We start from the raw sequence: 26,537 nt of genomic DNA, 5'->3' as shown, positions 1-26,537 counted from the left end.
TGAGTCCTTTCCCAGAAGAAGGGGAAATGGAGGGATTTCAGCCATGCTAGGTAGGCAAAGAACCCTCTAGGAGCCCTTAGATGACAACCCTCCCCCCCCGGAGTCTCTTGCCAGGCTGGAGTCTTCATTGCTTTACCCATAGGCTGGGCCTGGCACCATTTTCAGCCAAGTCATGACCTCCCTCTCTCCCTAGGCATGCTACGGGATCCTCAAGGTGCCTACGGGGAGCTGGCTGTGCCGGACGTGTGCCCTGGGAGTCCAGCCAAAGTGCCTGCTCTGCCCCAAGCGAGGAGGAGCCCTGAAGCCCACTAGAAGTGGGACCAAGTGGGTGCACGTCAGCTGCGCCCTGTGGATTCCTGAGGTGGGTAGGCATGGGGCTGGGGTGGGGAGGGCAGGCCCAGGGGATAGCATGTGGGAAAGTGGGCAGGGTATCAGGTAAGCCCAGAATAGAATGCAAAGATCTGGGGTGACAGGCCTGGGAAGCTGGAGCAGCAGCTGCCCACGGAAACTTGGTGGACTTAGGCACTGTTGAGGGGTGGTTTCTGTGGGTAGGTGAGGTAATAATGGGTGATGGCAGGGTCAGGATGTTGGTCCAAGGATAACAGACAGCCCACGGTAGGGGACATAGGTTAGGAGGCCATGTAAACCACAGTTGAGCTGCATGTTTAAAACAACCCAGCTGATCTCAACCAAAGTTAGGCACCCAGCCTAATGGAAGCTGGATAGTGGGCTTGCTCTTCTGGCAATGACTGGGGTGGAGGGGTGGGCCCATGGTTGAGGCCAGCTGGGAAGGCTGGGGACAACACTCTGGATTTACAGGGTGAGTGGAGACCATTTTCTTAAAAGCCAGGCACCAATGGCTCACACGTGTAATCCTAGCTACTCGAGGCCGAGATCTGAGGATTGCAATTTGAAGCCAGCCTGGGCAGGAAAGTTGGTGAAACTTATCTCCAATCAACTACCAAAAAAGTGAGAAATGGAGCTATGGCTCAAGTGATTAAAGCATTAACCTGGAGCAAAAGAAGCTCAGGGATTAGCCGGGTGTCTGTGGCTCACACCTGTAATCCTAGCTACTCTGGAGGCTGAGAGCTAAGGATCGCTGTTCAAAGCCAGCTCAGACGGGAAACTCTGAGAGACTCTTATCTCCAATAAACCATTCAGAAAACCAGAAGTGACTCTGTGGCTCAAGTGGTAGAGCGCTTACCTTGAGCTGAAGAGCTAAGGGACAATGGCCAGGCCCTGAGTTCAAGCCCCACCACCGACAAAAAAAAAAAAAAAGCTCAGGGATAACACCTAGGTTCTGAGTTCAAGCCCCAGGACCAGCCAAAATAATACTAATGACTGAACTTCACTAGAAAGCTGCATATTGCAGCCCATCCCAATGCTATCTGTGCCCAGAAATAAGCCAGGGTCCGGTCAGTGTGTGCACTTCCATTCCCGGGCTCCTAGCCCAAAGGTCACCTGCTGGGACCCACTACTGCATTAGCAATAGTACCTACTCTCACATCTCCCGCTTGATAGCTGGAACTGCCTCTCAGTGTTCCCTAGACTGAGCACAGCTCAGTGACCCAACAGAGAGCCCACCATAGAGCACTTTGGAAGGGGCCCTTCCTTCTGTCGTCTGGTATGGGCTGTAGGGAAGCCATTGTGCCTGCTTCCTGGAGCTGGGGTCCAATTTACTCAGCACAATGTCAGGACAGTCCCTTTAAGAGAAGCTTAGCCAAGGTCTATTCCCACTGGCCAGAAGAGCCCTAAAGAGACCCCGCAAGAGAAGCTGCCATGAGGCCTGTTCTTGGTGCTTAGTGAAAAGTGACAAGTTACAAGAACTCTAAAGGTTGCTGGACGCGGTGGCTCGTGCCTGTCATCCTAGCTACTCAGGAGGCTGAGATCTGAGGATTGTGGTTCAAAGCCAGCCCAGGCAGGAAAGTCCGTGAGACTCTTATCTCCAATAAACCACTCAGAAAACCAGAAGTGGCGCTGTGGCTCAAGTGTTAGAGCACTAGTCTTGAGCTGAAGAGCTGAGGGATATTGCTTAGGCCCAGAGTTCAAGCCTGACGACCGACAAAAAAAAAAAAAAAATCACAAAACTCTAAAGGTGCCATTAAACTAACAAAGGCCTGAGGTATAGAAGGGAAATCCTATGTGTATACCCATGCAATGCAGTTTCTCTCTCTCTTCCTCTCTCCCTCTCTCCCTCTCTCTCTCTCTCTCTCTCTCTGAACTCTGGGCCTGGGCGCTGTCCTTCAGCTCAAGGCTAGTGCCCTACCACTTGAGCCACAGCACCACTTCCGGCTTTTTTCTGCTTATGTGGTGCTGAGGAATCAAACCCAGAGCCTCAATGCATGCAAGGCAAGTGCTCTACCACTGAGCCAACTATCCCCCCCACACCCCTCTCTCTCTCTCTCTTTTCCTCTGAGACCCACACAGGCACTCTCCCCGGCATTCCCACCCACCAGTCACTGGGCTGGTGAGGAAGGACCTAGACTTTAAATATGTCTGTTTTGGAATTAGGAAGAACCGGGGATTTAGGGGGTTCAGCCATTGCTCTCTCTGCCCAGAGCCTGGGTTCAGCAGGTCAGTCTCAAGATTAGAGGCATGGCTCAATTGGTAGTGTTAGCCAGTAAGCAAAAGCATCAGGTCCTGGTTTTGGACCAAGGAAAAAAAGACAGTCTGTCACTTGGGGAACCTTGGAGGCAGACTGGGAACTGATGGAATTCCCTGTGTCCTGGCCCAGGTCAGCATCGGCTGCCCAGAGAAGATGGAGCCCATCACCAAGATCTCACATATTCCAGCCAGCCGCTGGGCCCTGTCCTGCAGCCTGTGCAAGGAGTGCACAGGTACCTGCATCCAGGTACGCAGTCTGTCTCCCCCTAACATGCCAGCCAGGAACAGCACCCATGGCACATTAGCACACTCCACCGTTGCCACTGGAGACTCAACCACTGTCGGCCTGTGAGTGACTCCCACATCCTGGTATGCGTAAGAGTCCCCAAGGCCAGAGGTTTCAATAGAGCCTGTGTTGAATAGATCTGAGCCTCTACATGGCTAACAGAGTGACAAGGGATGCTGCTGCCTTTGGTCTGTGAGAGAGGCAGATTGTCTTTCTGCTCTCTCCTGGATGAATCGTCACGGCAACATCAGGTGTGTCTCCATCCATTTACACAAGCCTGAGGGACTGCCTGTAGGCAGCATCTGTGGCCCCTAATGTTGGGTACTAAAGTCTTTATCCAAGGCTGGTAGCCCTTGTAACCCCTCCTCCCAGGGGAGAAAGATGGGCCCCAAATTCCCCCACCCTAGATAATATTACAGGAGTCAAGAGCAGTGGTCCTTTTTATATATTTATTTTCAAACTGCTGTATAGATAAATGATCTTCCTTCAGCCTCCCAGGAGTGCTAGGATTACAGTTGTGCCCTACCATGCCCACTCAACCTTTCTTTTGCTGCTTTTTAATCCCAGCCTCTGTGTGTGTGTGTGTGTGTGTGTGTGTGTGTGTGTGTGTGTGTGTGTGTGTGTGTGTGTGTGTGTGTCTCGGTCGTGGGGCTTGAATTCTGGGCTGGGCACTTTCCCTGTGCTCTTCAGCTCAAGGCGAGTGCTCTACCCCTTGAGCCACAGTGCCACTTCTGGTTTTCTAGTGATTTATTGGAGAGAAGAGTCTCATAGAGTTTCCTGCCCGAGCTGGCTTTGAACTGTGATCTTCAGATCTCAGCCTCCTGAGTAGCTAGGATGACAGGAGTGAGCCACCAGCACTCAGCTCTTTTTTTTTTTTTTTTGGCATATAAAAACTTTGCTCTGGTCCAGGCACATGGTGGCTCACACCTGTGGTTGAGACAGGACGGTGGGTTTGAAGCCAGCCGGGGTACATAGCAACACCCTTTAGCCAACAAACAAAAAAAGCTTCTTGTCCCAGACCCAGGCTCTTGATGGCTTCCCCCAGCTGTATGGTGCTAGGCTCTCTGCCTTTCCAGGTGATCCATCCTATCTGCCCTCATTCTCCAAACCCAGCAGGATGTTGGGAGCCCATAGTTTGTTTATTTGATGATCGTGAGGCTTGAATTCAGGGTCTGGGTTCCCTGAGTGCTTATGCTCAAGACTAGTGCTCTACCACTTTGAGCCACAGCTCTACTTGCGGTTTTCTGTGGTTCATTGGAAGTAAGGATCTCATGGACTTTCCTGCCCGGGCTTCAAACTGTGATTCTTGCCATTCCTATATTCCTAGCTACTCAGGAGGCTGAGATCTGAGGATCATGGTTCAAAGCCAGCCTGGGCAGAAAAGGTCATGAGACTCTTTATCTCCAATAAACCACTCAGAAAACCAGAAGTAGTGCTATGGCTCAAGGGGTAGAGCACCAGCCTTGAACTGAAGAGGTCAGGGACAGTGCCCAGGCCGAGTTCAAGCCCCATGACCGACAAAAATAAAATAAAAATTTAAAAAACGTGATTCTCTGACCTCAGCCTCCTGAGTAGCTAGAATGACAGGCGTGAGCCATGGCAACTGGCAACCCATGCTATGTAATGTAGAATGTCCCCAGATTTTACACTCTTGAGTGGATCCGTGGGAGAAGTCCCCCATTCTCTCCTCACCCCACCCCCGAGGGCTTCCTTTCGCACCTGACCCCATCCTTCTTGTCCCTCTCCAGTGTTCCATGCCTTCCTGCGTCACGGCATTTCACGTCACATGCGCCTTTGACCACAGCTTGGAAATGCGGACTATATTAGCAGACAACGATGAGGTCAAGTTCAAGTCATTCTGCCAGGAGCACAGTGATGGAGGCCCAAGGGGCGAGCCTCCATCGGAGTCCGTGGAGCCCAGCCAGGCCGGGGAGGACCTGGAGAAGGTGACACTGCGTAAGCAGCGGCTACAGCAGCTGGAGGAAGACTTCTACGAGCTGGTGGATCCGGCTGAGGTGGCCGAGCGGCTGGACCTGGCTGAGTCCCTGGTTGACTTTATCTACCAGTACTGGAAGTTGAAGAGGAAAGCCAACTCCAACCAGCCACTACTGACGCCCAAGACGGATGAGGTGGACAATTTGGCCCAACAGGAACAAGATGTCCTGTACCGCCGCCTAAAGCTGTTCACTCACCTGCGGCAGGACCTGGAGAGGGTGAGTAGCCCCTGCTGGGCCATCCCTGGGGGCCTGGTGACCCCACATCGCTGTCCTGGGACAGCCGAGACTGAGCGGGACGCAGCTGTGAACCTTGGCCTCCCGGCCATGTTTGATAGCCACCAAGAAGTTGGCTTCCATAGATTCCCACAGTTTGGGGGTGACTAATACTTACGGAACACAGAAAGATTCAGCTCTTGGGGCTCGCACTTAACCACAAGCATGGTGAAAATGGCCCAGCTGTGAATGGGTGGCTAAGGAGCCCCCAGAGTTGACCAGGACCCAGATTTTTGACACCTTGTCACCTCTGGCCTGGTCCGAAACATATGAACTTCTGTTCTGAGACTGAAGGCTGGGGTGGAGTGGGGCTTCCCAGCTGCGCCCTCTCTGGTCTTTGCTGAGTGCCTGGACATTGATTGACAGTAAGAAGTATCCAGTCAAACCTGTGCTGGTGAGCTCGGGTTGGTAGATGGGAACGTGGCTCTTGGGTGTCTGACAGCAGGAGCACAAAGCATGCAGTGGGGGCGTGATCGATCAGCCACATGCCCCAGGTGGTGGAAGAGGGTGAAGGGGCTGTTGGACCACACAAGGTTACGTGGTATCTTGTCTGAGCTGCAGAAACTGAGATTTCTGGGCCCCCCACATGAAAGACTGGAATCTTCAATGTGGCAGGGGGAACTGGGCACCCGTGGCTCAGGCCTGTAACGCTAGCTACTCAGGAGGCTGAGATCTGCGGTTCATGGTTTGAACCCAGCTTGCCCAGGCCTCTAGTTAACTAGCAAAAAAACAGAAGTGGACACACACACACACACACACAGACTGGCAGGAGTATGGCTGAAAACACTCCCCCCTAGGTGGCCTGGAGCAGAGACAAGATAGTGGCTCGGTGTAGGGTATTAGATTTACATCTGAGTGAGCTGACTCTTAGCTCCAGTCCTCTAAGCCCCAGGGACCTCCTCTCTGGACATTTAGTTCTGGGGTTCCCAGAGCATGTGCTGTGGGACATAGACATCATGTTGTCACCTTTAGCCTAGGCTGTGATTGGAAGCTTCCAGGGAGATCTGTGACCTGGGGTCAACTGCTTTTCTTATAGACAAATCTGTATTTTTTAAAAAAAGGGAGTGGTCCTTCTTGTCTCTTGCACTAAGGAGGAAGGAGTGACCAGACCCCACTTTCCCATTCATTTCCTCTTTACCCCACTCATCTGCCCTGGCCCTGGGCAAAAGGGAAATGACTCTGATGGCTTCGAAGGACTCGCAACGCTTGGTGGTAGCAGATCAGAAAGGGGTTTGGGAGGATCCCATGTCTCCGAGTCTAGCCTGGGCGGGGGGCATGGCCACCTACATTGCAACCACAGTATCCTAGGCAACCCAGACTCATGTCACATGGGGCGGGGGAGACAGCTGTGAGCCCTTGGAGACCAAAGCTGCTTCCAGAGTGCCCAGCTCTCCTTCTGCAGTCAGATGAGCCCTCCTCGGTCTGTGGTCAGCCCTGGTGTCTGGCCCTGGCTGGGCTGTGCAGGGTGGTGCAGGGCTGAGTCACGTCCACAGCTGTCATCCTGAGAAAGGAAGAAAAGCAATACTTCTGAGCTCTATGAAATAACAGGAAGCCTTAGAGGAAGGTTGGTGTTTGACTTTACATCTGAGCTGGGGGAGGGAGGGGCAGCAGGGTCTGTTCATTCTTTTTCTCTAGTGTATAAATGGCCCAGGCAGAAAGTCAGTCAGGGAATATGGCTTAGTAATAGTCCTCAGTTACCACGTAAACAGAAAGGGCCAGAAGTGGCACTGTGTCTCAAGTGGTAGAGTGCTAGCCTTGAGTAAAAGAAGCTCAGGGACAGTGCCCAGGCCCCAAGTCCAAGCCCCAGGACAAGAAAGGAAAGAAAGAAAGAAAGAAAGAGGGGGGGAAAGGAAGGAAGGAAGGAAAGAAGGAAGGGAGGGAAAGAAGGAAAGTCAGTCTTCCAGCCTCCTAATTCTAGGGTCAGCTGGTACAGATGGAACCCAAATCTGAGGCTGGCAAAGCCTGGGATGCCAGCCTGGCAGAGCCCAGAGCAAACAGCTGCCATGAACCCATCCAAAGGCAGGTGTCATCAGTCTAATCCTCTAGAAAGAAGAGTCGGGACCTTCTGGAGGCTGTGTAGCTTCTCATGGCTCGGGAGGACCCTGTCCAAATGCTGTTTCCTCAGAGCGATGGTGGCTGGGCTGGTACAGCATCGGCTGAGAACAGGGCAAGGGGTGGAACAGCCCTGGAGACGAGCATGAGCCAGCTGTCAACCCCGGGGAGTCCCAGCCTCAAGGCCTCTCAGGGCCATGTGTTGGTGTCCTAAGGGAACGATCAGCATCAGGAACTCAGCTGTGCATTGGAGGGGAAAGGAAAGGCAACTTGCTGCAAAGCCCTGTGGGCATTGGTGACCTGGCCACCAGGACTGGTCCCCAACTACGGCCCATTGCCAACAGCAGAAGAGTATCCAGCCTGAGAGCGGGCACTAAGCCAACTTAGGCCTGGATCCATCTGGGAGGTGTATGTCTCCAGCCCGAAGCCTTTGGGGACCTGGCTTTGTGTCCAGTGGCGCTTCCCAGCCCTGTGCCTGCTTTGTGGCAAGTGGCAAGAAGACTCAAATTCACCTAGGGGTCACAGTTAGGACAGAGGACTGAGCTGAGCACAGTGACCTCCATTGCTGACTCAGATGATGCTGGCTGCAAGCAGTTGAACTCAGAAAGGAGGCCTGGGAATCAGCATCTTGCCTGAAGGATTTGCCCCTCCACAGCCAGCCAGGGAGCTGTGGAGAGAAGTTAGGTCTGCTACCAGCATGACAACCCATGTTTTGTTTATTTTGGAGTGTTTTGTTGTTGATACTTGTTTTTGTGCTGATGTGCTGGTACTAAGGCTTGAACTCAGGGTCTGGAGCTTTTCCACTCAAAGTTAGTGGTCTACTACTTGAGCATACTTCATGTGCAACTTTTCTTTCTTCTCCCTCCCTCCTTTCTTCCTCCCTTCCCCTCTCCTTCCCTTCTCTCCCCCCCCCCCACTCTCTTTGTGGTGGTTAGTTGGAGATGAGATCCTCATGGACTTTCTTGCCCAGGATAGCTTTGAACTGTGATTCTCAGACCTCAGCCTCCTGAGTAGCTAGAATTAAAAGCATGAGCCACTGATGTCTGGCTGATACCCCATGTTACGATCAGCCTCCTGAAACTTAGAGCCATGGGCTTGGCCCTGACAGGCAGCTTGGAAGGGCTTGGCCACTGGAACCTCCCAGTTGTTCACAGCTGACAGAAAATTTACAGCAGTGAACATCAACCCTACAAATGCTGGCTAGTGTCCCCAGAACCAACCATGCTAGCAATCAGACTGTCCAGGGCCTTTGCTCTCTGTTTATTCCAAAGCCTGACTTGGCCTGCCGAGGGGGTCAAAAGGATGGAAGTCTCTCTCCAGATGGACATGTGGCAGCTTCCAGAAGTTTCACTTCTGCCACCTGTCTCTAGGGGACAGAGGCTCAGTGGGTCCTGCCTTCTGCCACACTTGCCACCTACCTCCTTGTCAGTTGTTTTTTTTGGGGGGTGGGGTGGGGGGCAGTCGTGGGGTTTGAACTCGGGGCCTAGGCGCTGTCCTTGAGCTTTCTTGCTCAAGGCTGGTATTTACTACTTTGAGCCACAACTCCACTTCTGTGTGGTTTTCTGATGGTTAATTGATGATAAGAGTCTCACTGACTTTCTAGCTCAGGCTGGCTTTGAACCAGGATCCTCAGATCTCAGCCTCCTGAGGAAGTAGGATTACAGGCGTGAGCCACTAGCACCCGGCTCCTTGTCACTTTCCACCCTGTCTTCTGCTGAGCTCTCAATGCCTGGATTGTGGTCCATTTGCTTTCTCCCCAATCGCCTGGGTCGTCCAGCCTCCAGACTCCCACCTCCTGGACTTCTCTAACCCATTTTCCCTCTACCCTACCTGAACTTGCCCACCCCAGCCAGCCACTCGGCCTTGGCCTCCCATTTTCATTGTTCTCCCATTCCTCTGTTCCTGTCCTGAGGATGTACCCCCGACAGAGCCTCATAGCATAGAACACAGTCTATCCTCTGCCCCCCCCCCCAAGAGAGATTCCACAGCAGTGAACAGCCTTGGAGAGTCATGTGTCCACCGCATGTGGGGCTCTCTTACCTGATTCCCATGGCTCTTTTCTTCCCCTCCCCCCCCCCACCCAGTCATGGAGCTTGGAACTCAGGGCCTAGGTGCTGTCTCTGATCTCTTTTGCTCAAGGCTAGTGCTCTGCCACTTGAGGCACAGCTCTACTTACAGCTTTGTTTTGGTGATTCATTGGAGATAAGAGGCTTAGGGATTTTCCTGCCCGGGCTGGCTTTGCAACATGATCCTCAGATCTCAGCCTCTTGAGTAGCTAGGATGACAGATGTGAACCACCAGTGCCTGGCTTCCCTCGTTCTCTTAGCAGGCACCTAGTTCTGTGGTTCCTCAGTCCAGAGGAACCAACCTATCCCACCAGCATTTGAGTTGGTTGAACCCTCTTACTCCCTCCCCTCCCCTCCTTCTCTCTCCCCCCTCCCACTTTCAGCTCCTCTGCTGTCAACCACATCTCTCCTGCCCTCCCTCCCTCAAAGTGTATATACTCGCTGTGCTGGCTGGACTCTTACAAGAGCCTGCAGGCCAACCACCAACAGCCTCTACTTCTTCATCCTCATCCACCAGCCGTGGCAGCACGGATGACCACAGTCAACCTTGCCTTAGGCCTTGGCACCCTTTTCCCATGGAAGCTCAGAAGCCCCAAGACCAGCACATTCCTCCCCCCCCCAAAAAAAAAAAAACTCAGCAGAGTTGATGATTGCAAATCACTTTTATTAAGATCTAAAACCTAAAGATGTAGGCTTGGTGTGGGGGGGCGGGGGAGTTGAACTGTTTAGCCTGTGATGCAGAGAGTCTATACACAATGCATGCATCCTGTCAGAGCTGGAGACAGAAGAAGGCCTTCCAGGGTCTCCTTTATCACTAGGCTCAAGAAGAAAAAGTCACCCATTGTCAGCAGAGTCTGGGCCAGGAGGAATAGTGGACTTGCTGACGAGTAGGACTTTGAACCAGAGGCCGCTCCCATCTAAGCTTAAGAACAAGAAGACCAAGCACTGCCTGGAAGATGAGTCTGGTTAGACAGAGATGGTGGCTGTAGCTAGGAAGACCTTGCAAGGACTCAGGGTTCAAGCTGAGTGGGCCTGGCCAGCTGTCCCTGCTTTAGGAGGCTCTGGCCTGAGCTAACGTGCTCTTTGCAAAGCAAGCCAGGCCTGGTCTTGGTCTCAGAAGTGTGTGAAAGAGCAACCAGTCAGGAAAACCAGCATGCTGGGGTAAGGTGCTGGGGGGACAGGCCTGCAGGACGCATACCTGTGTATAATAAGCAAGATGGTCTTCATGGGGCTCTTCCTCGCTGCCCTAGGCTTCCAGGCTTTCTGCTGAGTTCTCTCGCTGGCTGTGTGAATGTGGCCACGTAGTTGGAGGAAGCTTTGGCTAATCAGCTGGGGCCTAGTTCAGTGCAGCAGGTAGACAGACCTGGGCTTCTGCAGACTAGACACTGGTAGGGACTGCCCGTGCAAAGCCATTCTGGATCCTTCTAACTTTGGGTTCCGGCCCCTGCCTATCTCAGGACAGACTGAGTTTTTACTTGTGTCTGAAGAGTTGCTTCGCTGGCAAAGACAGTGAGGAGCTAGAAGCTAGAGAGGTGAACTTGGGGAGACCTGGATAGCCTCAGACACACACTGTGAATGTAGACAAGAAGCAACCAGGCTGGGAAGGCCGTGGGATGCCGCTTGGCTGGCTAGTCATGGAGAAGTTAAAATCAGAGGAAAGCAGAGTTGCCAGGCTGAGATGCCCTGGTGCCCCCTGCTCACTGGTGACTTAGCCTGAGGTCTTTGGTCCCATGTTGTGGATGATAAATGTGGAGCTGAGGCCCAGGACCCACTCAGGATCTGGAAATGGAGTCCCAGAAGTCCCTGGAAGGGAGACAGCAATGGCCTATGCCTCAGGCGCATGGAGGCCTGAAGGCTGGCGATCAGAGACTAAGGTAGGAAATGTCTCTGTTTCCTCAGGTTAGAAATCTGTGCTACATGGTGACAAGACGCGAGAGGACGAAACAGGCCATCTGCAAGCTCCAGGAGCAGATATTCCACCTGCAGATGAAGGTCGTCGAGCAGGATTTGTCTCGAGGTACTTGCCCTTCCTGGCTGCCTGTGGCTGCCATTTCTGTGCACCCCACCGGACTGGGTATATACATATATCTTTGAGTCCTAGCAAGACATGTGCATGAGACAAGGGGTGATCCGTCTCCTCTCCACTTTGTATCTGCATCATGCAGTTACCAGACCCAGAGGGAGCCCTGCCAGGTGTCCTGGTAATGCTGATAGGCAATGAGCCAGAGTCTGGAACACAGCTCCTTAGAGATTCTGAGTCCTAGTGGCTTTGTATTGAGACTGAGGCAGGCTGGCAGATGAGCTTCCTTGAAAACCACTGTGCCTGGTGGTCTTTTTTATTTTTAAATTTGTGCCAGCACTGGGGCTTGAACTCAGTGTCTGGGCACTGTCCCTCAGCTTTTTCACTCAAGGCTAGTGCTCTGCCCCTTGAGCCACACCTCCACTTCTGACTAATTGCTGGGTAATTGGGGGATAAGAGTCTCATGGACTTCCCACTGGGGCTGGCTTTGAGATCCTCAGATCTCTTGAGTGGCTAGGCTTACAGATGTGAGCAACTGGTGCCTAGCAAGTCAATTCTGGGGAAAGCAGCTACCCCAGGATTAGAAGATAACCTGTGTGTGTGTGTCCCTTCTTTCTGGTCGTATATGGCAGGATTTAGGCCCCAGTGGTTTTCCTTTGTGGTCTTCTCTTACACTCACATGCATTCAATAGGTGTAGAAATCAAAGCCCAGGGAGCTCTGACCTTGACCTTGTTGGTGTCAGAGATGGGCAGACACAGGGTCCTTCCTAGAGACAGACACCATTAGAGCAGAATGACTGGAATACTGGTCACTGCCAAGAGCTGCCACCCACTCTGGCCAAGTGGGGACATTGCTAAGTCAGGGCTCATTGCACCACGCAAAGCTTATTATGCATGCAGATTGCTGACGGAGCACAGACAGAGTGCCTGCCCTCGTGGAGCTTACCTTCTGGCGACCCAGGTTGTGCAGTCAGTGGCAGTGACATGAACAGCATCTCATGGCATGGTCCACCCATTTCTGTGCAGCAGAGGCACCCCAGAGTGCTTACAGGGCAGAAGCACTGGGTCCACACCTCCACATTGGGTTTGGGGACTTGGCAGTTCAGGACGAGGCAAATTTTGGACAGAAAACTGGTTTGAGCCTGACGTGGGGTGCAGGTGACAAGCATGGGCTGAGGTTTTAAAGGTGGTATTAGGGCCTTGATCCAAACCAGGTGAAGGACAGACAGGAAAGCATATTTGCAGACTAAAGCATGTCTTGGTGGGAAAACTGGAAAGACCTTGATACGGCTGCAACTGAGGAAAACAAGGTGCTTAAGATGAGACTGTAGGGTAACCAGAGTAAGTTGGGCAAGGCCCTGTGGTCTGGAGGAGTCTAGACTGACTCAGAGCAGTGAGGAAGCTCCTGCTACCCCCCCCCCCCATCCCCAGCTGATCACATGTGAGGAGACAAAGCCCTGGCTTGAGTTACTCTGACAACTAACAGCAGAGCTGAGCTGGGCCACATCCCTTGACATTCTGCCTTGTTCAGGAAGCTCTCCTATCTCTGGCTGAGATGCTGGGGAGGATTCAAGGCCATTAGGTCTCCCTGACCCAAGGAAATCCTGAACCTTCCCATCTGCTGCTGACCTCGGAAGCAGACTGAGAGACGAAGCCTGGTGGCTCAGGCCTGTCATCCTAACTACTCAGGAGGCTGAGATCGGAGGATCACGGTTAAAAACCTGCCAGGGCTTTAGTCCATAGACTTCTTTCCTTAGACTCCAGTTAACCAGCAAAAAGCTGGAAGTAGCATTCCTGGACTCAAGGCCCTGCCAGTCCAGACATACTATTCATCCATCAGGACTTCCTAAGTCCTCTATCCCCAAAGGATACCTGTGGTATGTCACTGTACTTGTCTTTCATGAGCTGACAGTGCTCCTGGTTTGTGGCTCTGACCTTGGAGCTGTGGGGAGTTCTGGATGAGCACTGCTGCATGCCAACTGGGTAATGTTGGTCCTCACCAAGGCTGCTCCAGGTAACCTTCTGCCTCACTTTCCCCAACACAGAGCAGTCCGGAAAGAGAGCGAAGGGTAAGAAGAGCGACTCTAAGAGGAAAGGCCGCGAGGGTCCTAAGGGCAGCAGCCCTGAGAAGAAGGAGAAAGTGAAGGCTGGGCCTGACTCAGTTCTGGGGCAGCTGGGTGAGTAAAGGGCCACACTAGCCCAGCCAAAGCAAAGCCCACGCCATCGTCACCCCATGTAAAGCCAGGCACACAGAGTAGAGATGGTGGCTCTAGGAGACATCCCAAGAAATGTCAGGAAGTATCCTGGTTCTGAGTGCTAGGTTTTCCCAGAACCCCCTGTCTATGCCATTCTACCAGAATACTCTGAAATGGGCTCTTCCTTCAATCCCAGCAAACCTTTCTAGGACTACTCAGAGAGACCCAGAGGAGTGGCCACAGGTCCTGTAGCCATTGTCACTGGCTTCCTTCCTGTCCCATTGGACAGAACAGTCCTCAAGGGACCTCAGGACTGGGCTCTGATTCCCAAAAGATCTGTCATAAATGCCTACACTCTTAGGGTACAGTCCCCCTTCTGACTTCACTTCTGCACAAAAACCCCAGCTTCTTATTTTTAATGTGCCCTGACGTATCAAGGCGGCATCTTGCGTGTCTAAAGAGAAGCCTCGGCTCCATGAGAGACTTTCTCCTACTTTTGCATAAGAGGCTACTGGGAGTTGCTCATAAGATGCAGCACCCCCTGGTGGCAAGCAGAGGAAACTCCGCTCCTCCTTTGCATCCTGAACAGTTGCACTTGGTTTAATGCTCTCTGCTCTCACCACTTTGATTGAACAAGGAGCTTGCGGTGTCATTTGATCCCCCAGTCCTGGGGTTGGATGTCCTGGTGAGCGGGGACCTTGCTCTTTGGTGGTGGTGACAGGAAGGACACTGGGAAGGAAGAATCATGGTGCTGGCTTAGGGGGTCAGCGAGGGCTGTCTGAAAGGGCGGGCCACACCTGCCTCTTCTCACCTGCCTTCCTTTCTCCCCTTGGTCAGGCTTATCCACCTCATTCCCCATCGACGGCACCTTCTTCAACAGCTGGCTGGCACAATCAGTCCAGATCACAGCAGAAGACATGGCCATGAGCGAATGGTCACTCAACAATGGGCACCACGAAGACCCTGCTCCGGGGCTGCTGTCAGAGGAACTCCTGCAAGACGAGGAGACCCTGCTCAGCTTCATGAGGGACCCCTCGCTGCGACCTGGTGACCCTGCCCGGAAGGCTCGAGGCCGTACCCGTCTCCCCTCTAAGAAGAAACCCCCCCCACTGAAGGAGGGGCCTGGTTCACTGACCACTTCAGACAAGCACCCGAAGAAGCCCTGGAGCCAGGATGCAAGCAATGGCAAGGGCGGGCAAGGGCCTCCCCCGACCAGGAAACCACCACGGCGGATATCTGCCCACTTACCGTCCAGCCCTACAGCTGGGGACTGTCCTGTCCCAGCAGTCCCGGAAAGCCCCCCACCACTGGCCCCGGGGACTCCAGATGAGGCAGCCCCAACAGCTGCTGACTCGAATGTCCAAGTGCCTGGCCCTATGGTGAGCCCCAAGTCCTTGGGCCGGCTGCGGCCACCCCGTGAGAGCAAGGTCACTCGGCGATCACTGGGTGCCAGGCCCGATTCTGGGACAGGACCACCTACCCCTGTGGCTGAGAGGCCGAAGGTCAGCCTGCATTTTGACACCGAGGCTGATGGCTACTTCTCTGACGGGGAATTGAGCGACTCGGACATAGAAGCAGAGGACAGTGGTGTACAGCAGGGATCCAGGGAGGCAGGGGCTGAGGAGGTAGTCCGTATGGGGGTACTCGCCTCCTAACTTACCCATACCCCGGGCCCTGCCCTCGACCCCTATAAGGCCTCAGCCCGATTACAACTGCCATTTCCAACTGCTGAGTGTCCCAGACTCCCTGACGCTGCCACTCTATTGTGGTTTTATTTTTAATATAGAGAGAGTTTTGAATTCCACACTGTTGTCTTTCCTCTGTGCTGGCCTAGGACATTAGGATTTCTTCCATGGCTCTGGTCACAGGGACTGTGCCAGGCCTTGTACCACCCCTGTCCTGGCCCATGAAGCATTGCTGGGCTTCTGGCTAGGTGTAGGTAAGGTGAGGAAGAGCTCAGGACTCCTGCCCGCTGCCACTAGGTGACACAGACTCGTTTGGGCATTATTTTATGGCAGATGGGCCTGCCCCGCCTTGCCCCCAAATTGTACTGGGGCCTACTTTTTTTGTTTTTGTTTTTTTTTTCTTTGGAGGGGGTCCTGCTGCACTCTACTGATCCCCAAGGAAGTATAATAAGTGTACCAGAGTCTACTCACTGTAAACAAGCACAATGAGTTTATATGAGAAAACACTGAGGGGGTGCAGGGGGCCCAACTGGTTCCTGACCAACCCATATCATCGTAAGGCCTGCCCCACCCCTTGCCACCCTCCCCTTCTTGCTGCTTTACCCCTGCCAGTGCCCAGCCCAGCGGCTCTGGGAAGGGATGTCCCAAAATCCTTCCTTTAGCTGTTGCCATTTACTCAGGGGACTCCCCCAAACAGCCAGCCACCAGTGCAGGTGGAGGGCTCCTAGTGAGGCCCAGTGCCCAGCCAGGGCCGGGGATGTGGGGCTCAGACCAGCCCACTGCAGAGAATTACTCTGGGGGCTCCAACTTCCTTCCTTCCTTCGGGGCAGCCTCCGCTGAAGTCTGATGACTCCTCTCTGGAGTTGGCCAGACCAGACCATTGCCTTTCCAAATTACCTAGTTCTGTTAAGAGATGAGCTTCTTCCTCTGTTTCCTTCTGGAAACGTCTCCTTCCAACAAGCAGTGGGATCCCGGGGCCCAAGGCAGGCCAATTTTGGCCTGCTGGGGCTAGTTGAAGACTTGCTGGATGCTCCTATGTTCCTCCATCCCTTTGGCGCCTTAACCCCTCTTCCCCACCCCATCCCCTCCTTCCCCCCTCCCCCCTACTTCTCCCCGCCCCCTTCCAAGTCCCAGGTTGTTGTGAAGAGTTTCAATGGAGTGGCCCCAGGGTGATAGCTCAGGGAACAAATCAAAAAGGAATTCCGTGAACTTTTTTTCTTTTCTTTTTCTTTTTTTTTTTTCTTTTTTGCTTTTATCAATGATTCCTGGGTCACTTCCACCACTGGTTTAAAAAAATAAATTAAAAAAAAAATTAAAAAAAAAAAAAAGTTACAAAGCCAGAACTTCTCCAACCAGAAACCTTGGAAAAGTCCAGTGAAATCCGTCGAATCACTCTGTGGATGCCAAAGAATATTTTGACCATAATTCACAGCACAGTCTGGGCCTGACAACTTGTCACTTGGACTTCTTTCAATGGAGTTCTTACGCAACAAAAGTACACACAAGTCACGGCGCAACCCACGGAGGAGTGGAGACCAGGCCTGAACCCCAGGCCCTGGGAGGAAGGGGCTTTTGCTGCTTCTGCTGCTGTTGCTGGCCGTTGGATTTCAGACCCTGGGCTGGGCCACTGTGAGCGTTCCTATACTCTTTTTTTTTTTTTTTGAGACACACATACACCCCCCCCAGGCGGGAAGTGGGGAGTGGGGGGGTCCTGACTGTGAAGCCAGCGTGGGAACCTGTCTTGACACCTATTGACCCACGCAAATGCACAAAGAGCAAATAATGCGCAGTAGGGGAACAGCTTGGTCTACTCACCCTGACTGCAAAACCTATCCAAAGGTACGACAGTGGCATTGGATTCCTGACAGTTCACAGAATACAGATACAAAGATGATGACTTTTTTTTTGTTGTTTTCTTTCCAGTTCAGAGGCATCAGACCCATCTGTCTGAGCCAAGTGGACTCTGAGAGCATGGGGTGGGCTCCAAGGATCCTGGGCGCCTTAGGGGATGGCATGGGCTACCACGTAGACTTAGTCTGCCCACCCGCCCGCCTTGGCAGTAGTGTGGTGTTGTCATCAGCATCCCCACCCCCAGTCTCTGTTTACTGCCTTCAAACAGACCTTTCTTCCCTGTGCTTTCAGTCACTATGGGTCAAAACCTTGTCTTCTGGCTTGCTTGGTCTGACCCTGTAACGAGCAAAGGGGTGAGTTAAAGAACAACCAAACGCTGCCAGGGCTGGAGTGGCTAACCAGGGCTTAGGAAGCAGCTGTGATCTCACTTCGGGTCCCTCACCCTTTTGTGGCATTCTGGGGCAGCAGGGGCTGGGCTGTGGGTGGGAGATGAAGGAATCTGGTCTCTAGCTTTGGGGCTGGCCAAGCTCCAGGACCAAGCAGACAGGCAGATGGATGGCTGGCCTGTGTCTGGCTTTGGATGCTGGCCTCTCTCCTCCTTTTGGCCCATGTCCTGTTGACCAGACTCCAGGTGTCTATGAGACCAGAGTCCTTTTACTTCCGGGCCAGTCTTCATCAGGCAGCTGTCCACCACCTCCAGGAAGTCCTCCAGGCCACAAGGAGGATGAGGGGTATCAGTTTCCTTCCTCCCAGTTCCCTTCAGCCCTTTCCCTGTTAGCCACCAGCCCCTGTCCTCTTCCTGCCACGTCTACAATGTAGACGGCTTTGGCACCCCTGTGACCCTGGCAGGTTTTTCCAGCCTAGGGGCAGATCTTTCTCGTACCCACCTTCAGCGCCCCTCCTCAGAGAGGCGGCCACCACTCTGTTAACTCATTCTTGCCCATCCTGGCCACCGTCCACCTCCTTCCCTCCCTCTAAGGAAAGTATTTTTGTGTATCGTAAGTGTATTTTGAAATAAGGAGAAGAAAGGTAGAAGATGCGTTTATTTTATTAAATGCGCTCTGACGATGGCAGCGGGTATCATGTAAAGAGCCTCCGATTTGGGGAGAGGCCACCTAGGGTATGGTATGGCCAGTGTGGGCACATACCAGTTCAGGGGTATATCTGGAGACTTGGCTGCCCCATGGTAACTAATACTTGCAACAGCTGGACCGGGCATTTCCTTGTTCGCTGCCAGATGGGGCCCATCTCTGCCCATGCTCTGTAGAACAATCTGGATCCTGGTAGCAAGATCCCTGGGGGAAGTACCTAGGCTCAGCCCTTGGCCTGACCTTTGGTTGTTCTTTAACTTCCTGTCCCCTCCCTCAGAGACACAAAACCCTTTTGTGGTCCAAATGGTTGGGGGGGGGTGTTGAGGGAGGGTGGCGGTGTGGGGGGGAAATAACATGAATGTCACAGGAGGAGACCCCTTCTGTCTTTGTTTCAAAGAAAAGTGATGTGCCATTTGTTAATATACAAGAGAAATATTGAAAATATATTGAAAAGAGCAATTTTAAATTATTTTTGGCTTATGTTGCAATATTTATTTTCTTGTATTAGAAAAGATTCCTTTGTAGAGAAAAAAATGTATTTTTCATTACTGCAAAAGACCTATTTCTCCTTTTTGTACATTGTTCTGTGTTGGCAGCCTCAACGAGCAATAGAATGTACGGCTGCTCCCGTGCGGCCAGTACCTCTGTGCCCTGCATGGTTCTGTGTTGCTGCTGCATAGCCCCCAAACCCCCATCCTGTCCTGCTCACTCTTGGGGGGGCTTCCAGACGCTGACCTCCACCAGGGTCTGTGTCTGAGGACCCCTCGACACTCCTCATTTGTTGGCAAATGCAGTTAATAAAGCGATGTTTTCTGTGCTGGCTGGTGTAAGGCTCTCTTGTATTGGGTGGGTAGGGGACCTGGGGATCTTTTTTATTTTCTAATTATGATAAAGGTGATGTACAGAAAGGTTATAGTTATGTAAGTCACATAATGAATAGGTTTCTTTTTTTGGATAAAGTCACCTTTTCCTTCGCTTTCTCCCACTTTCTCCCTCTTGTCCCCACCCACAAGTTTTAGAGTTGCCACAGTGTCTAATGAATAGCACTGCTGCATTTGTTCACCCTTTGTCCCTCCATTTCTGTGCCCCCACCCCAACCCTCCCAAAGACAGATAAGTGAATAAACATGATGAAAAATAAAGCCTGGCACTGGTGGCTCACACCTAGAATCCTAGCTACTCAAGAGGCTGAGATCTAAGGATTGAGGGTCAAGCCAGCCTGGGCAGGAAAGTCTATGAGACTTATCTGCAATTAACCTCTAGAAAACTGGAAGTGGAGCTGTGGCTCAAAGTGCTAGAGAGCTAGCATTGAGCAAAAAGAGCTCTGGGACAGGGCTGGGAAGATGGCTCAGTGGTACAGCGCTTGTCTTGCAAGCCTGAGGCTCTGGGTTTGATTCCTCAGCACCACATAAGCAAAAAGAAAAAAGCTGGAAGTGGCGCTGTGGCTCAAGTGGTAGAGCACTAGCCTTGAGCTGAAGAGCTGAGGGACAGCGTCCACGCCGAGTTCAGGCCCCACAACCGGACCCAAAAAAAAAAAAAGCTCAGGGACAGTGCTCAGGCCCTGAGTTCAAGCCCCAAGACTGACCCCCCCAAAAAGGAAAGAAAAACAGCAATGAAAGAAAAAAAAAAAACTTGTTCCCATTTCCTGGAGTTCATTTCAATGAAGATTACTTTATATGATCAGAGGCACATAAGCATTTGGGCCTTTGTGTTCCTCTTGCAAGAGTCTTCTTTAGTCTCACTGTGTGAATGCCTAGAGTCTTGTATAATTTATCATGGGCCAGTGTATTTAGAACTAGCTCGTCTCTATGACAGAAATTATGTACCACTTGTTTTGTTTGGCCTATCTCACTTAACATGATTTGTCCTAGGTCAATCCATCTCCCTACAAATGGCATACTATTCTTTCTAATGGCTGTGTAAAATCCCATGGTGTATAGATACCACATTTCTTTTTTGGATCCACTCAGTCTACTGTTGGGCATCTAACCTGTTCCTACAACTTGGCTGCTATGAAGAGTGCAGCAATGAACATGGTTGTGCAAGTGTCTTCACGGTGTTCTGGCTTGTGATGTTCTGGGTAGATTCCTAGGAGTGGCATGGCTGGGTCAAAGGGAAGGTCTATGTTTAGTTTTTTGAGGAACCTCCAGACTGCTGTCCAGAGGGGTTGTACTGGTTTACATTCCTATAAGCAGTACAGTACAGTAGGGTTCATTTTTACCTGCCAAGGTTTGTTGTTCGAGTTCACAAAGTTGGCCAATGTAACTGGGATGAGATGGAATCTCAGAGTTGTTTTGATTTGTATTTCTTTTCTGTCCAGGGATGATGAGCATTTCCCCCTATGTTTCTTTACCATTCTTAGGTCTTTTTCTTACAAGTCTCTCCTTAGCTCTTTTGCCCATTTGGTGATGTGTTTATCAGCTTTGGGGGACCCGGGGAATTTGGGGCACCACACACTCAACAGTGGGGTCAATCATCTAGAGACCACCAGTAGCCATGGAGTCATAATCATGTTGGTTGGTCATTGTGGGGGGTGAATATGTGCCCACAAGTGTGCTTCCTTTTTTTTTTTTTTGCCAGTCTTGGGACTTGAACTCAGAACCTGGGTGCTGTCCCTGAGCTTCTCAGGTTCCAGGCTAGAACTTACCACTTGAGCCATAGCACCATTTCTGGCCCTTTCAGAATACTTTATTGGAGAACTTTCCTGCCCAGGCTGTCTTTGAACCATGACCTCAGCAATCAGCCTCCTGAATAGCTAGGGTTACAGGTGTGAACCACCGGCACCCAGTATGGCTGTGCTTTTAAGAGTGGTATTTTTTTTTGTTTGACCTTAAATTCAGAGGGTTAGGAGACACAGCTATGGGTCAAAAGCAGAATTGTTGTGTGTGAGGTCATGAGGTGCCTGCGAAGTTGTGAATATGAGGAAGAATCCTCAGGCTCTGCCCTCGATCCATGAAGACTTGTGCCAGGGTTTGTTTTTATTTATTTTATCTACTTCTTTTTCTACTTTTTCTAATTTACTCTTTTTTTTAGTCTTTTAAAAGAATTGGTTTAATTTCAAAATGATACGGAATTCAAGAATAAAACAAAGAGCCAGGCGCCGGTGGCTCATGCCTGTAATCCTAGCTTCTCAGAAGGCTGAGATCTGAGAATCACAGTTCAAAGCCAGCCCAGGCAGCAAAGTCCCTGAGACTCCTATCTCCAATTATCCACTAGAAAACTGTAAGTGGTGCTGTGGCTTAAGTGGTAGAGCACTTGCCTTGAGCTGAAGAGCTCAAGGGACAGCACCCAAGCCCAGAGTTCAAGCCCCATGACAAAGGAGACTCTGGCAGGAATCTAGGCTGGGTTTACTTTTAAATTTACAGCTAAGATAGCAATGGCTGATACAGTGGTGACAAACTAGAGACTGAGCCACTGCAGGAGTTATTTTGAAAGGTTGCTCTTCAAGTTCATAGACAAAACTTCATTCTACCTATAGGTGGCAGAGGTATTATGCAGGAAATCCAGATGTTTAATGGGAATGGAATCAAGGGTCACCATCATCTCAGGGACAAGGAACAGCTTACTTTTTGCCAGCTTTCTTCATTCCACCTGGGGCCAAGGGTCCCTTCCCACCTGGCCTTCGCTCTCAGTTCCTCTAGTTTCTTCTGCTCATCTTTCTGTGTCTGTTTGGAGGCCTCGTCTTTCTCATTCATCTCCTTGGCCTGCTTGTTGGACTGCTTCGAGACTGGACATGATGCTAGCCACGCTTTTACCCAAACCCTGCCTAATTTACTTTTTAATAGGGACTTGGACTCAAGGCTTTGTGCTCTTGTGTGGCTTTTCCAACCAAGGCTGGTGCTCTACCACTTGAGTCATACACACACCATCTTTTGGGGTTTTTTTTTTGGCTGTTTAATTGGAGATAATTGGAACGGGATGTGTCTGAAGCTGAAAGCCGGCAGGTCAGAGATGCTACTGCTGAAGGATCGAGATCAGGAGCATCTGAGTAAGCCCCTCAAGGTGTTTGAGAAGGGCAGGAGGCAGTGGCTTGGGCAGCAGGGCGGCAGGCAGACCAGAGGCGAGGTGGCCAGAAGGATTTAATTGCCCAGTTGAACTTACTGAAATCTGAGCCCTACTTGGGCTCTGGGCCTGGGCGCTGTCCCTAAGATTGTTCAGCTAGCCACAGCTCCACTTCCAGTTTTCTGGTGGTTAACTGGAGATGAATGTCCCAGGCTGGCTTTGAACCATGATCCTTAGATCTCAGTCTCTGGAGTAGCTAGGATTACAGGTGTGGGCCATTAGCGCCTGGCTCCTGGGCCTTTCTTAAGCCCAACCAGACAGAACAACAATGATCTGGGGGGCAGAGCTGGGGCTGATTGCAAATAGCTGGTAGACACAGGGAAGGCAGCTCAGAGCATGCGTGTTGCCAGCTGTCCAGCATTCTGCGTGCCTGGGGTTCTTCTCAGCAATGTTCCTCCACCACACCTGAAACCCTGCAACCTGAGAGCCTTGGAGGTAGCTGGGGGCTGGACTTCCTCCTCCACCCTTCCACGCCAAGGAATATTCCATTGCTTCTGATTAAATGTTGTGAACCACACAGGACTGCAGAAAGGGCAGCCAACGGTTTGCAAGGGGAAGCCAAGGAAGAAAAGTGAGTCAGCAAACGTCCCCTCACCTGGGGACATTCAAGTTGGGGACGTTGGAGGCTCTGGGAGACTGCCCGCTTCTGGTGTCAGGTGCTTGTTGTATCTTTGGCCCAGATAATAATGGTTCCCCACAGCCAGCGGCATCATATGGGAGTCCCTTCCTTACTGAAGGACAGCCCTTAGAGGCCGATGGATGGGTGGGCTTGACCTCTGCCACAGCCAGCCTAAATTACTAGAAGTAAGAGGGGGAGCAGGTGGCCTGGGGGGGCTTAAGGAGCTCAAGAATGTAATAAAACTTAGGGAACACCTCTTTTCCAGGACTGTTTCTTTTCCTTTTTTCTTTGTGTGTGTATGTGCCGGTACTGGGCTTGAACTCAGGGCCTTGTACTCTTGCTTGACCTTTCCTTCCTTTCTGTCTACCTTCGCCCTCTCCCTCCCTCCCTCCCTCTCTCCCTTCCTTTCTTTCCTTCCTGCTTCCTTTCTTCTTACCTTCCTTCCTTCTAGCCTTTCTTGCTTGCTTGCTTACTGTCTTTCTTTCCATCTTTCTGTCTTCCGTCCTTTTATTTTTTGTATGGGTACTGGGGCTTAAACTCAGGGCCTGGTTGCTGTCTCAGCTTTTTTTCACTCAAGCACTCTACCACTTGAGCCACAGCTCCACTTGCAGCTTTTTGGTTGTTAATGGAGGCTATGAGTTTCACACAAGCCAGGCACCAGTGGCTCATGCCTATAATCCTAGCTACTCAGGAGGCTGAGAGCTGAGGATCATGGTTCCAAGCCAGTCCGGGCAGGAAAGTCCGGGAGACTCTTATCTCTAAATACCAAAAGTGGTTCTGTGGCTCAAGTGGTAGAGCGCTCACTTTGAGCTGAAGAGCTGAGGACAGCACCCAGGCCCAGAGTTCAAGCCCCATGACTGACCAAAAAAAAAGTCTCACATGTTCCTGCCTGTGCTGGCTTTGAACCCCAATCCTCAGATCTCAGCCTCCTGAGTAACTAGGATTATAGGTATAAGCCACTGGCATCTGGTTTTGGTTGGTCTTTTTTTTATAATCAAGTTACACACAAGTTACATCTCCATTTCCGGCCTTTTGGTGGTTAATAGATAAGAGGTGCCTGGCTCATTGAATATTTTAATTTGCCAGCAAAATTAATCAGCCTTTATTTCCTTTGCTCCTAAACCTGTTATTCTAATTGGCATTGAGTATGGGGAACCAAGGTTTCAGTAACAAGTTGGGAGATGCAGATAGAATCTGGGCGGTCCTCACCCCAAACTCCTAGATTAATAGTCCACTATTCTAAACTATTTGGATACTGGAGAGCTTTCTAGAGCCTTTCATGCCAGGATGTGATTTAGTGGAAAACTTGTTGGGCACTGACTACCAAGATGTGAGAAGTTTGTAGAAAGCCCCCAGGGTCAAATTTTGGACCATCTTAGCACCTAGAGTGCTAGCCTTGAACAAAAAACTCAGGGACAGCACCCAGGTACTGAGTTCAAGCCTCAGAGAGTCATAGGACTGGCCAAAAAAACAAAAAAGGAAGAAGGAAGAAAAAAAAAGAAAAAAGGAGAAAAAAAATCAGATAGCTGTGGCAGTGTGGTTTTATTTCTGGGTCTTCTACGCATGTTCATTGAGCTATTAATGAATCCTTTTGTGCCAGTACCATTGTGTGTGCATGTGCGCGTGCATGACAATCCTAGGGCTTGAACTCAGGGGCCTGGGCACTGTCACTGAGCTTTTTGTACTCCAGGCTAACACTCTACCACTTGACCCACAGCCCTAATTCCAGCTCTTTTAGGGTAGTTAATTAGAGACAGAAGTCTCATGGATTTTTCTGCCTGGCTTCAAACCTCATACCTTAGATCTTAACCTCCTGAGCAGCTATGATTACAGGCATGAGCCACCTAGTGCCTTGTTTTTGTTAGTATCGCTCCGTGGCTTAGTTTTAAGTCTGGTATTATAATACCTCCCACATTGTTCTTTTTTTTTTTTTCAGAATTATTTGTGCTATGTCAGACTTTTTATGCTTCCATATGAATTTTTGGAGTGATTTTTTTTTCAATTTTATTCCTGCAATGAATAACATTGAGGTTTTGATGGGCATTGTTTTGAATCTGTAGATTGCATTCAATAGCCTGGCCATTTTCATGTATTCTGACAATTGATGAGTATGGAAGATCTTTTCCATTTTTTCGTATATTCTTCAAATTCCTTTTTTTTTTAAATGGGAAAAGGAGCTGGACACTGTCCTTGAGCTTTTTTTGCTCAAGGCTAGAGCTCTACCGCTTGAGCCACAGCTCCACTGCCAGATTTGAGGTAGTTAATTCGATAATAAGAGTCTCAAAGACTTTCCTGCTTGGACTGGCTTCAAACCTCAAACCTTAGATCTCAGCCTCCTGAATAGCTAGGATTACAGTCATAGGCCACTGGTGCCCAGCCCTTACTTAAGGTATTTAGTGACATAAAGAAAAAGAGAATCCTTGGTAATGAATAATGCCTCCCCTTCTCCCCCCCAGTTTGCCCAGCCCTGCGCTGTCAGAATCACCTGTTAATAGGAAAGGTGAAGGCATTGCTTCTCCAAGGACAAAGATCAAGAAGGGGTCCATGGACATTTGGCTGACAGAGGACTTGACAAGCCTGAGTCTGTCCCCAAACACAAGCTAGGGAGAAGAAACCTCAGAGACCTTTCCAAATAGCTTTGTGTTCCTGCTGTCGGCAGTAGGGAAGGAAAGCAGCCTCATTTAGGAGCTAATCAGGAGGGTGAGGTATAGAATCATTTGAGCCTAGAAGTTTCAGACCAGTCTGGGCCACATAGCAAGAGCCTGTCTCAACAACAAACAAAAAAACCAAAGTTCAAGAGAAGTCAGGTGTTGGTAGCTCACACCTGTAATCCTAACTCCTCAGGAGGCTGAGATCTGAGGATAGTAGTTTGAAGCCAGAGGCGGCAGGAAAGGCTGACTCTAACCTCCAATGAACTACTCAGAAAAAAGCCAGAGGTGGCGCTGTGGCTCAAAGTAGTAGAGAGGCTAGAGCAAAAGCTCAGGATGGCTCCCAGGTCCTGATTTGAAGGTGGGAAGGAGTCAGGAGAAACTAAAAAATGGCACTAGTACCTAGTAATGTATACATCCTCTTAGGTTTCTGAGCTATTGCTATTTCCAGACAAAATAGAGCTACAGTATTTCTCTCCGTCCTTTAGTACCTTTTTTTTGGCACTTCATTTTGGACAACAAAGTTCTGGAATTAGAGGAAAATTATTACCTATTAGTCCAAGCCCCTATAAGATAACCAGTCAAGAAAAACACAATTGTAGCTAGGTATGGGTGGCTCACAGGACTTCAGGAAGCTGAGATCTGAGGATCATGGTTTGAAACCAGCCAAGGCAGGAAAGGCCATGAGACTCTTACCTCCAATTAGCCACCAGAAAAACAGAAGTGGAACTATGGCTCAAAGTGGTAGGGAGCAGAAAAGCGCAGGAACAGTGCCCAGGCTCTGAGTTCAAATCCCATGACCAACAACAAAGAAACCACAACTTTTTAATATTAGCAACTTAATCTGTTATTCTCCATACGAAGTGTGTGTGTGTGTGTGTGTGTGTGTGTGTGTGTGCGTGTTGAACTCTGAGCCTGAGCGCTGCCCCTCAGCTCAAGACTAGCGCTCTACCACTTGAGCCACAGCACCACAGCGCCACTTCCAGCTTTTTTTTTTTTTTTTTGCTTATGGGTGCTGAGGAATCGAACCCAGGGCCTCAAGCAAGCAAGGCAAGCACTTTACCACTGAGCCACCTTCCCAGCCCCGGA

At 50.8% G+C, this 26,537-nt stretch overlaps 1 protein-coding gene across 3 annotated transcripts in view; it reads left to right on the top strand.

Annotated features, from left to right (window-relative positions):
* Positions 1-16,287, top strand: part of Jade2 (jade family PHD finger 2) — a 45,634-nt gene extending 29,347 nt beyond the window's left edge. For all 3 annotated transcript variants that reach the window (XM_013030978.1, XM_013030979.1, XM_013030977.1), the window contains exons 8-13: positions 194-361; positions 2,735-2,851; positions 4,639-5,103; positions 11,178-11,295; positions 13,344-13,475; positions 14,331-16,287. In XM_013030978.1, coding sequence (XP_012886432.1) covers positions 194-361; positions 2,735-2,851; positions 4,639-5,103; positions 11,178-11,295; positions 13,344-13,475; positions 14,331-15,148 — 1,818 coding nt within the window. In that variant the 3' untranslated portion in view covers positions 15,149-16,287. The remainder of the gene's footprint in view (positions 1-193; positions 362-2,734; positions 2,852-4,638; positions 5,104-11,177; positions 11,296-13,343; positions 13,476-14,330) is intronic.
* Positions 16,288-26,537: the final 10,250 nt, after the last annotated feature.

The sequence above is a fragment of the Dipodomys ordii genome, unplaced genomic scaffold (genome assembly GCF_000151885.1).
Source record: "Dipodomys ordii isolate 6190 unplaced genomic scaffold, Dord_2.0 Scaffold135, whole genome shotgun sequence".
Classification (NCBI taxonomy): domain Eukaryota; kingdom Metazoa; phylum Chordata; class Mammalia; order Rodentia; family Heteromyidae; genus Dipodomys; species Dipodomys ordii.
This window is presented reverse-complemented; position numbering and strand designations above follow the sequence as displayed.